The sequence below is a fragment of the Megalopta genalis genome, chromosome 15 (assembly GCF_051020955.1).
Source record: "Megalopta genalis isolate 19385.01 chromosome 15, iyMegGena1_principal, whole genome shotgun sequence".
Taxonomy (NCBI): Eukaryota; Metazoa; Arthropoda; class Insecta; order Hymenoptera; family Halictidae; genus Megalopta; species Megalopta genalis.
In genome coordinates this window covers 6891275-6903352 of record NC_135027.1, presented here as the reverse complement: position 1 = coordinate 6903352, position 12078 = coordinate 6891275, and the positions used below count along the sequence as shown (strand labels likewise).

General features: G+C 38.3%; 1 protein-coding gene across 5 annotated transcripts in view; it reads left to right on the top strand.

The window, feature by feature from the left end:
* The window catches only part of LOC117219644 (large neutral amino acids transporter small subunit 1), a 45687-nt gene extending 34180 nt beyond the window's left edge, over positions 1–11507 (top strand). For 2 of the 5 annotated variants that reach the window (XM_033468945.2, XM_033468949.2), the window contains exons 7-11: positions 631–831; positions 1403–1477; positions 2394–2553; positions 2633–2725; positions 2947–4390. In XM_033468945.2, coding sequence (XP_033324836.2) covers positions 631–831; positions 1403–1477; positions 2394–2553; positions 2633–2725; positions 2947–3020 — 603 coding nt within the window. In that variant the 3' untranslated portion in view covers positions 3021–4390. Of the gene's footprint in view, positions 1–630; positions 832–1402; positions 1478–2393; positions 2554–2632; positions 2726–2946; positions 4391–4428 lie in introns of those variants that run through there. The other 3 variants (XM_033468947.2, XM_033468946.2, XM_033468948.2) reach the window with 3 other exon arrangements.
* Positions 11508–12078: the final 571 nt, after the last annotated feature.

Below are 12078 nucleotides of genomic sequence, written 5' to 3'. Positions count from 1 at the left end.
GGGGATCTGTATCGATTCTCTTCGCACAGTTTATCAATACTTCGCGTTGTTTCGCGATTAAAATTACTTAGAACGACGTTGTAATCGTTGTGCTCACTATAAGTCTCCGGTTTACAATGAAATTTTTGCTTTCCTATCCTCGCTCGACGGAATTGATATTGTACGTTTAACACGTCGAAACAATTACATCTTATTTCTCTCTCTCTCTCTCTCTCTCTCTCTCTCTCGTTCTCCTCGTTTCTCTTTTTCTTTTTTTATCTTTTTAGTGTGTCGCTGTTCCATTCACACACTCGCTCGCTCGCTTGCTCTCTCTCTCTCTCTCTCTCTCTCTCTCTCTCTCTCGTTCTCCTCGTTTCTCTTTTTCTTTTTTTATCTTTTTAGTGTGTCGTTGTTCCATTCACACACACGCTCGCTCGCTTGCTCTCTCTCTCTCTCTCTCTCTCTCTCTCTTTCTTTCTCTCTTTCTCTCCCTCTTACGCGTACATATTGTCCTCGATAAAATGCGATTTTTTCCCTCGACACCTCGAAATGATAAAAATCCTGGAAAGAGGACTGAAATTGAAAGATGCTTCTACGAGACACGAAACAATCCCATTGCACGAAACTCATTAAGTATTTTCCGCGTTACAGACGTTCGCCAATCGTCTCTTCGGCTGGTTCTCCTGGATGATCCCCGTGTTCGTGGCCCTCTCGACGTTCGGAGCGGTAAATGGAATTCTCCTGACATCTTCTCGGCTCTTCTACGCAGGGGCTTGCGAGGGCCAGATGCCTGAAATACTGACGATGATCCAAACATCGAGGGTCACGCCGACACCGGCCGTTCTCTGCATGGTGCGTTGACACTTCAGTTATTTTTCGTGTTTTTATTAATGTAATTACTGCTTATCAACGGCCATTAAGAAAGACGTCCTCTTTGAGGCAGCGCGCAATTCGACATGATTGCACGGTCCAATAACAATCGGTTTCGATACTTGTTGCTCAACGCAGCGGAGAGTGCGACACTCGGACAAATTTTTTAATCGTTCGAAACCGTTTGTGTGATTCATTTCTTTTCTTTTTTTGTCCTTAACGTTGTGAAGCGATTGTAGTCGCTGAGAAATAAGTAATGTGGATTGAGGTAGCTGACTGAAGTGATCTTGCCCCGCCACCTTGAAGAACTAGGATAAATCGAATGCTATGAATTTTTTAAGAAGCACGGAATTAGAACTAGGCCATTGGTTCGCGTGACACCTAGGTATATAATCGAAAGTCATTTCCCTAAGTTAGCGCCTGCAATTTCCTGTCCTGATTGCGGCCTCTTAGGGGATTTTACAGGATTTTGCGACGAGGATGTTCGAAGGAAGTCGAAGGAAATGGGAACAATGGGGACCGGTAATTGAAATCTTGCTCTTCTTTCTTCCAGGCGCTGTTGTCCATGTTGTATCTCTGCTCTTCCGACATCTTTGCTCTGATCAACTACGTTGGCTTTGCTACCTGGGTATGTTCATAGTCGACAACTTTATTCTCCAATACATTTATTCTATAAAAAAACGTTTGCGTACGAGGATTTTTTAAACTACTAAGAGTATATTTTCCTCGGTGACCGAGATTATGTATCACAGCCTTAATTAACCCCTTGCACTATAACAACGAGTCGGACTCGTGACGGACATTTCACAAATGAGCTATTAAATATGAATGTTATTGCAAACAAATTTGATTGTTCCGTTATCGAAGTGAGGGAATGAAAGTAAACGAGGGCATCGGAGAGACAAGAACTGTCTTGTTCTTGGCACTAATCGAGGACGCTAATCGATACAGTTGTAGAAGAAATCTTGGCGCAAGGGATTAATGGGAAAAATGGAGAGTATAGTAAATTCTCCCTAATCGACACTCAGATTGTACACAAAAATAGACAATTTAGAAAGAGGAGGTACGATTATTACTCTTCCCAATACAATAATACGATTATTACTCTTCCCAAATTGTCCATTTTTGTGTACAATCTGAGCGTCAATTAGAGAGAATATAGTGTATATCGTAATCTTCGATTATGTACACAATCAAAGGATATGTTTACAACTTCGGAAATAAGATGTATAGGTCTGTCAACATTTGTTTTCGAAGCGTTAATAATCTCTTCGATGAGAAGAACAAAATTTTATAAATTAGTTACTAACTTAAATTCCCAAGTATTAGAACAATTCTACTAATTCCTCTTATGTTAGCTAGAATGTGTTTAACACTAAACTTGTAAAATTATGAAGACCCCTCTCTTATAGAAAACGTGGCGAAAGGTCTAAATAAATAAATACGGTACTAAATTAAATATAGAAGTATTCGTCTTAAAGTATAAAATATTAACATATTTAATATAAAGATAGAATTTTCTAGTGCCTCTTGTATGTTCACAGCTGAGCATTGGCGTCTCCGTGCTCTGCCTACCATGGCTCAGATGGTCCCAGCCTAATCTGCCCAGGCCAATCAAAGTGAACCTATTCTTCCCGTTCATATACATTCTCGCCACCCTTTTCGTGACTATCGTTCCCATGTACGCCAGTCCAGTGGAAACAGGTAACAATCGAATCATACAAAACCAAGCAAAGGACATCCAATCGGTCAACAGACTGAAACATTTGAAATGATCTTTCAGGATACGGTTGCCTGATGATCTTCTCGTCCGTGCCAGTGTACTTTGTGTTCGTCTCATGGAAAAACAAACCAAAATTCTTCCAGCAAGGAGTCAGTAAGTTCGGAATCGACCTAATCAAAATAATCCCGAGAAAGATCCGGTTAAAGATTTTATAGTTCTGTTGTTACTTCGTTAAATCGTTGATTGAGTTAGTTTCCCGGTCACTTAGTTTACGCTTCTTCCTGGATAGAACCAGTCGATTCGGACGAAGAAGAAAATATTTATCGGTTGATATTGGTTCGTTCAGTTTCTGTTTAACCGATTTGTTCCCGCAGGCGCCGTTACCAAAACCTTGCAGAAGCTGATGGTAGTCGTCGGACCAAAGACTAAGGTTCAGAATACACTCTAACATAATTTTACTCCTGTCATGCCACGCATGCTTAGCTTTGATTTCTTGATCACTCGACGATCACGGACGAGCTTACCGCTTTCTCGATCACCGTGCATGCCGCTCGCGATGCGATTATTTTCTCGAGCAAACGTTTCTCATTTTGATTCGTTCCGTCGCTCATTGCATGACACGTAATCATCGGTTAACTTCGCGTCTTTATGCACTTATTTAGATCTTGTGCGAATCTGCGAAATTACGCGAAGAAATTAACCCTTTGCACTCGAACACATGTTAACTTTAAATCCGAAATAGTCTTTCTGACTTACTGTATTTCCATTTGGCAAGTATATTTTACGCAAGTATGAAATCGATAGTTACACTTTTCATAGTTCGTTAAATATAAAGAAATTTCATAACGTGTCATACATAATGAATGGTTTGTTCACCACTTGAGTACAAAGGGTTAAATAACCATTTTGTCCAATATTGAGAAAAGTTGAACAATCTGAATTTGCGTAAAGATCCGCGGCCTATTACCAATCATCTCGAGTATTTTAGAAAAAGCAGATATAGCAACAGTGCATTTCACGTTCCTTCTTCGTTGACACTTTGAACTACTTATCAGTCGTCGAACGAGTAAACATATTTTATTTTCCAAAACCCGAACCGACGTCGCAGCAATGACTTTTTACGACTCTCAATAATCCCTGATTTAATCCGCGCGTCTCGCTATGACCAATACCATTTCTTATCAGCTATCTGAGTTTTCCCAAACATCTTTAACGATTAAGTTTGCATGCTGCACCCACAGAACAAGCGTCACGCACACTAACTTGAACACACGGTGCACCAGTAAAGACTAACAAACGTATCTAATGGTTGTGGGACTCGTTCTGCAAGGAAATCCAATCGCTCTTCTCTCGCTAACTTCGTCTCACTATCTTCGTGTGGTCGTCACCTGTTGGCAGGACAATTTTCGCGAAACATTTTCCGCAGTAAAATACATTGTATCTGATCCTCGTTAAGGTTTTAATTATCGGAATTGGAGAAAATCGTACCTTTAAGCAGATATTTGTAAATAAATATTGTTTCATTAACTGCAGGATATTGCAATTAAACTTTCCTTTAAAATAATAGTTCTGTGAAGAAATAGAATACGTTTTAATACTTATTTATAGAAAAGCTATTTTGAAAACAGTATTTAGGTGATAAGTCTTGGTAGTATTAGTCAGAAAAGAAGTTTAGTTTTTACTGATTCAAATTTTCGTACTTTTGTACCCAGTGTGACGACTGCATGTAGAATTTGAAAATTCCATGGTCTGTTTTTTGAAGATGGAAGAGAAGTTTCTTTTCCAAAAAAAAAGACAGATTACAATAATTTTGCGATAAGGAAGAAATATAATTGTTTGGTGTTGTTTTATTGCAGTAAGCACCACGAAGTTCCTGCAGAAGATAATGCTGGTCGTCGGCAAGTCGAAACCCGCTCAGGTTTAATCGCAGTCAGAACGAGTCTTCAGCCCCTTTGGGGGTTGGACTTCCGATCCGAAGAGAACGAGAAATTGGGGAGAGGAATTTTGAGGACGCTCGGAGAACGGTTGCGTGGAAATATTTATCCAACTAGAACCGCCGATTTCATTTTAGGCTGGGCCTAAACTTTGTCACTTTTAATATTCGAACACGAGGTTCAAGTGAATCCTTAAGTGGACTAGCCAGAATGCAACAGTTCGATTAACATCAATTTTACCACTAAAATACGGTTGGAATTTTTAAATCAATACACGTTGAATAACGCTCGGCATAAACGATAAGAATGAGATGTAGATGTCCACTCAAGGAAAATGTAAATTCATTTTCTTCATAGCCACAATAGACTGAGTTGCAATTCGCAGAATAGGCTGGGCCTACATTGCACTCTGAATTTTAATGAAAATTAGTCGAGCTCTCTCTAATCGACAAGTCCAAACAAGTTCGTGTAACAGTGAACAATAAATTCACTGTACAATTAGGAGTACACATAATCATTTATTATATCTAGTATACGAATATTGTTTCTTAGTAAGACAATTAGGTAATGCGTATTCTATGCGACAATTGAATACGGAAATGTTTAGACTAAGGCTAGTTTGGTGTAAAATAATTAAGTCTTCTGGGACTTGTCGATCAGTCAGATCGAATGCACTGTCTCGAATTCAATTTTATTTATTAGTCTGGAGGAGCCCAGACTCAGTTTTCATCGCATCGTATGAATACATAATTTGTAAACTCGTTCTCCGAGCAAGCTAAGGATGTCCTGACGAGAGGCAGCCATATTGAATCAGGACGCCCTCTAAGCTGCCTCGAAAGTTGCTCAACATGCGTGTATGTGTCACCAAGTCTCGTTTTCTCCGGATATCGTTCTCTGGGTGTGATGTCGAACAGGCTCCAAGATATCCGCGGTGACATATGACCAAAATGAGTCCACTGGAGGTGCAATATTGCTGTCACCATTGACCACAAACAGGTGTTTCCTCCGCAAAACGGGGAAAATCGTTTAGGAAAACTAAGAAAACGAAGACATGCTAAGACAGGACTCGTAATATTCTCCTCCGCTGGATTAAACTATTTCCCACCCATCGCAATATGGCGGACATTCCCGACGGTGTTGTTTTCCTTCATCCTGCATTACACATTTCCATTACTTTTTGCCTCTTCTTATTTCCATTAAGCGTTAGCTCATAGTTCAGTTCGTGGTTAAGAGTTCAATCTTTCTAAGAATATCGTAATTGATAATTTATTGCGTTTGTCCAACCTTCCGCCATCTTGGAACACCGAAATATCCTACGATTCACGGTCCTTGATCTCGATTCATTTCGTAATCGAAGACCGAGAAACGGAGGACAATAGCGGTATCGTTACGCGCTGACATTTGTTGTCGAAGTCGCATAATATAATAATGATAATATTGTATTTGCATTTACTGCCACTGATGGCGGCGTGCGGGCGTACATGTATACGGGGTGGTAAGTGGTCCCAAAGATACTAGGATGTGTGAAAACTTGATAAAGCTTTTTAGGCAATTATTTTTTATCGGTTTCACGTAATCAGTCAGAATTTTATGCCAGAGAAAAAAATGACAGACTTTTAGGGAGGAACAGCAAGTCATATCGCCGTTTTGGAATCTTTGCTATCATGTGTACACTCTCGTACACCTATGTACACTGTTTGTTCAAATTTATATCCTACATAACGAAGTTGCAGAGACAATGTATCTCATTAGAATATTGATTTTAAAAAGACTGTCTTATATATAGATATATATATATTTTTCTGTAGGATTGTTTTAGCTTCAAATCCATTTTAAGTTCTTTGAAACCGAATTAAACGAACAAACAACGCACGCCCCAACATGGAAACCACTGTACCGCGTCCGACAAGCAACTTTTCCATTGAAACAAAAATTGCTGGTTCAAATTTCATTCGTCGCGAACGGCGAATCATGAACGTACAACCACTCAAGTGATTCTGGCTATTCAGGATGCGTTTAGGTTTAACGTACACGCGTATTAATTAATTAATTAATTAATTGATTACGGAACACGAGAGATTCTCTCGGTGCATCGATGAATTGCAGACAAACTTACGAGCGTGCACAACTGGTGCATTTGCTATAATAATTGAATGAGAGGGAGAGTGAGAGAGGGAGAGAAAGAGAGTGAGAAAGAATAGTCTCGCCAGCATACTACGGCGTCGTTCGAGGATTTAGATTTTTTATACTTTTTTAAGCATAGATATCCGTGGTAGACAGGTTTCTAGCCAGTTTATCAGATCCGCGCGGCTCGTTTTCTCATTTGTTCCGTTCCTTATTTATCAATTGTGTTGATTTTTGTACAAACTGTATGTATGGTATATGTATTTCCGGTGAGACGTTCTTTGACAGCGAATCGTCGTTAGAATCGCACAGCACGTATAAAAATGCATATTTATATGCAGTGCATGATTGCGGCAATCGCTCATTGTAATCCGTTGTATAGTTTGCGGTCCTTCGTTCCCGCGCGTCGAAGGATCTTCCTTGAAATTTCGCCCTTTGTTGATAGAATGGAGTCGATATTCCTACATTTGAGTACTTTAGCCTCTCTTCAGCATGCGGTCTTAATTCCTTTAATGAATACGAGCAATTTAATATAATGCAGTAGAGTTCTGATTATTTGAAATACTCGATTATCCGGAACGCTCGATAATCCGGCAGTGTTTGATACAAACGTAACCATATTATACCCCATATAACCATATTATAACCATATTCCTCAGCTATTTAGAATCAATAATTAACCTTTAGAAAAAGCTAAACAATTTCGAGAAAACTTAAGCATATCTTACTTCCCTAGAAGTAATCATAAAGAAAAAGGTCGGATAATCGGAATTTTACTGTATTTGAGTCTCTTTTATCGGGGAAATTTACCGGCTAAAAAATACTCTGACGGTACACAAATATTCAGAAGTTTGCCCTGCATTAATCTCATGTAAAAAAAAGTTTATTTACAAGTTGATTTTTCAACAAGCTCTTGAACGCTTCCACCATCAATGACACTGAAAGTTTTGAAATTGACACCATTTTTATCCATCTCCGAACAGCGTCAACACGTGCAGTGACAAAACGCTGAAACTGGTAGACAAATTTATCGACAGAGCAAAGTAATTCTGGTTCCAAGAAACGTTTAGAGTCGATAATTTGTTTAATAATTTGGGTGTTCTGCCACTACGTGTATTGGTGTTATTTAGTAAATAAAAATTTCGCCAATTTCAAATTACGTGTAACGGCGTTATTTGTACATTTTAAAGGACAGATGATTCTTAGTGAATTTTACATTGTAATTCTATATTACGCGTTTAGCGACAGAATCATCTGTTGTTTATAGTTGCAATAATAAGTAAACTTTTTTTTAGATCTATTGATGCACGTGTTACTCCAGAACATTGTTGTATTATCAGAATATTTTCTTCGATCTTCAAATTGGCACTGTCGTCTAATTATCGAAATTGTAATTGTACTACTGAAACGTATTATTTAGGGTAACCACGGAGATGATACAGCTTTTATTTTGTATACATTTACAAGCGTTTCTGAAGCAACACGTATTTCGTTCATTCTAGATTAAAAGAACATTTAAGATTTTTAGCTTGTACACTTTCTTCATTGGCGACGAATATTTTTAACAATTAGTTTGTTAATTATCTGTCTGCTGTTTATTATGTTAGTGGATGAAGTTCCTAGTTTGACGAGCATAATATACTATCCCTGCCAGAGAATATCATAATCGCCTGATTGCAATTAACATTTTTTAGCAACAGTGTTGGGTAAAGATCGAATTAATTTGTCTTTGTCGATTAACAGATGAATCAATGTTCACGATGAACTGATTTTATTGCTAAGGAAAAGGATGCTTACAACTTTTTGAGGATTCCATTGTAGCATAAAGGACTTCGAGGAATTTACTCAGTTTGTTCTGTCAGCTTTGATAGACCCACAAATTTGCTTACTGACATAGTATATGATAACGATTAGACTGTGGAATTTCATGCAACATAAAATTTGTTTGCATGAGATGAAAATGATGTAACAGATTTCTTTTTTTTGAATACTTTACTATTTTGCATTTACTTATTTTTATTATAAACGCATGAAAACCGTAGTCTACTAACGATCTGTAGACGTTCTATAATATCACCACAGCTCGTAAGATTGTCCTGTCTGACTTTTACAAGCCACTTAGTTGAACCTCGTGATTCAAAACTTAAGCTTCCCCATCATCGACAGCTTCGCCATAATCTTAATTTTTGTTTACATAAACGTTGATTTTCAGAAGTCGTCGATTTCCGAAAACGACTGCCGACATGTCAGAGCAATTCTTCGAAAAAAGAAAGAATAATTATCCTTGTCACGGATACATTTGCACGAACGGGTGTTACTGCGCGGCTGAGTCCACATTTGTTCTTCAATTATGGAAAGAATGATGTGAACGATATCTGGACTCAGCTCGGAATGGGAAATGTCATATTCGTGTGACTGGATTGTTGAAAACCCACTGAAGATATCGAACGTTAGCAAAACTCTATCTAAAAGTTGAAAAAAATTATTGCAAAAAATGCAGAAGTGCAGCATATCGGTAGTGAAACTTCTTTCGGACCAACTATTTTTTATAGGGTGTTTCTGAGACCCGAGCATCGCTAGGATCGAGGCAGATTAGGTTTGTCAAGGTCAGCCTCCTCTTTGACAATATCAATTTGGACCTGTACTAATTTCTCCAAAACGATCATTGTAAATATATCAAATATACTCTATTGTCCGTTTCGAGGATTGGATAAAATAGAATTAGTATTATCCACGTGGTCTAAAATGAGGATGATTTATGGTAGTGGGAGAGCGACCTTGACGCGTTGGATTTTTCTGTATTGCGATTAATGTAAGATACGTCTCGTCGCGTCTTCGCATCTGTTGCTAAACGACGTGAATGATTTAATGCTTCGAGTTAGCCTCGGCGATTCATCAGAAGCACCACTTTAATGATCTTTAAGTGGGCACTAATTGATGAATTATTATCGGCTGAGTAGGAAGCGAAGTCGGAACTTCAGAAACGAATCTGGATCGCAAAGATCGTCGAAACTTTTCATTTCAGCGCAGTCTGTATTATGACATGCAGATGCGTCACCGATGCTATCGGTTGCGAAACGTTTCCGTCATAACGCTCTGTACTTTTTACGAGATACATTTCGACCACCATGAATTCCCATGAAACATACATCAGGGTGTCTATCGGCATTGAATCAATCCTTTGTAATTCAGTATTTTATTTACATATAATGATCATTCCTAAAAGAATTGATTTCAATTCTTCTAAAAATGACCACCGTCGACGTAGATTATCACGTGACCGAGCTCTCATTGGTCCATTACGTCCTATTTGATAACGTGCTGCCCTATGAAGGGCCCACGGACAGATTTATAAGTTGTATCAACCATTTCATAGTTAATGAAACGTGTAAAAGAAATATTATATGCTTTAAACAGCTTCGAAAAATCATGTACCATTCATTAAATAGTTTTTACAACGGATAGGTTGAAAGAGATCATTATTTTTTCGTTTTCTATTCTTTGTCATTCCATCGCCGAAGGTCACGTGATCGACGTCGACGGTATTTTTCATTCGCGGATCCTCTTTTCAAACGTTCGATCGATTTTCAGCAAATTTTTATAATTGTCCCGAAAAGAATGCAATACTCATTATTCAGTTTTTAACCGATGATCGTTGGACATCGATCGTTATATCAATTGATTAGTTTTAAGCTGTTAGGGAGTAAGAAAAAGAGATTGAGAGAGAAAACCGCGCCAGGACTGATCGTAGAATTAGATGTTCTTTAAAATAAGTTGGCACTTTAGCTACCGGAATATCTCCGAAGACGCTATTATAGAGTTTATTACTCGGAATAATTTATTTAATTATAAATAGGAATCTGCTACAGTTGCTGATCAATTTTTCAAAAGATCTTCTTCGATCGTTAATCTGTAATTTTTGATGGACTGTGATGCAATCTCCGGTAGGTAAAGTGTCGAATTTAGGCGAACGACATAATATATATTTTCGCACGGGAATTGACCAGCGACCGATAGACGCTCTGACACGCGTGACAATAAGCATTTATCAATTAGTTAGTCGGATAAAACGAAGTAATCGACGAACACGAGTGAAACTAAATTCCGAACGGATGCTTGTATTGATCTTTCTCCTTTATGTTCCGGGTTTGCGATATATCAGTCTGTACTTGACAATGGCTACCGAAACGGGAGCCATCGACCGATGATAGTTCTGCTGTCACCTTGACCCGTGGTTGCATCGTTTCTGCTGAAATTGCGTGAGCTTCGAAATTAGCGAGAAACGTTGTATTATTTTTATATTGTACATATATCAATAATATGACAGTGTAAAATTGTTTCGACGTCCGTGGAAACCGGAAGTTAGGATTACATAGAGAACCGAGGGGAAGAAAGATTGGGAAAGAACGAAGTCGTATGAAAGATAAGCAAAAATTCTGCAACCATTTCGTCATGTGCGCAGTTCAGAATGAACAGGCGTTCTTTTCGAACGCGTATGCGATGTCTGAGAAGGAAAATGGCGAGCATAGAGCAGTAGCTTAGGATCTAAATAAGTCGGAGGAACATAAGCTGGAGCTCTAAGGGACAAGCGAACTGTGACAATATATTCTATTGTATAAACGTTGTGTATTACTTCCGGAAACCTTTATCGTCCCGTGAGATGCATTTCAGTAAACCAGCTTGCAATAAGATAATGAATCCAGTGTTAAACGAGCAACCCTGAAACCGGGTTTGATTATAAATAATAATAACATTGAATGGCAAACTCTCTTGGAAGATATAAATCGAACCGTGAACTGTAAATATAAGTAAATGAGAACTGGAAAATTGTCGTTTCAGAAGTATTTTCGATCCAATAAAATTAATATTGGAAGCAACTCGGTGTTTTTAAGTTTCATTTGAATCTGAACCATCGAAAAATAAGAGACGAAAGCTAGATTATACGGAAGTTAAGATTTAACTCTAAGTAAATAAACTGAATGAGGATTTCTCTTGCGAGAAAGTCCAATTGTCTTATACAGGAGCGAATTTGAATTTGGCGCCATTTTTATATTTCTTTATAAAGCGCCATTGAGCGTAGTGGCAAAACGCTCAAACGTTATCCACTCAAAATTATCCACTGATGATAAATCTAAGGTTACGTCAGATGGAGCCATTGTGCAATTCCAGATTTAATTTACCTTGTCGGTAAATTTGTATAACAGTTTGAGCGTTTTGCCACTACGTCAAATGGCGCTATTTGAAGGCAGACGAATATGGCGCGAATTGTAAAACTTTCAATTTGAACGACGTTAAAAGAATTTAAGATCTTGCCGAAAATTCGATGAATCCCGTACTTGAATTATTCGCTGATGTTCCACGGTGCTATATGCAACCGAAGTACATGTTTTAATTAATAGAATTCAGACTAATCTGAAACTTTCCCTACTATTCTAGGGAAATGTTGCT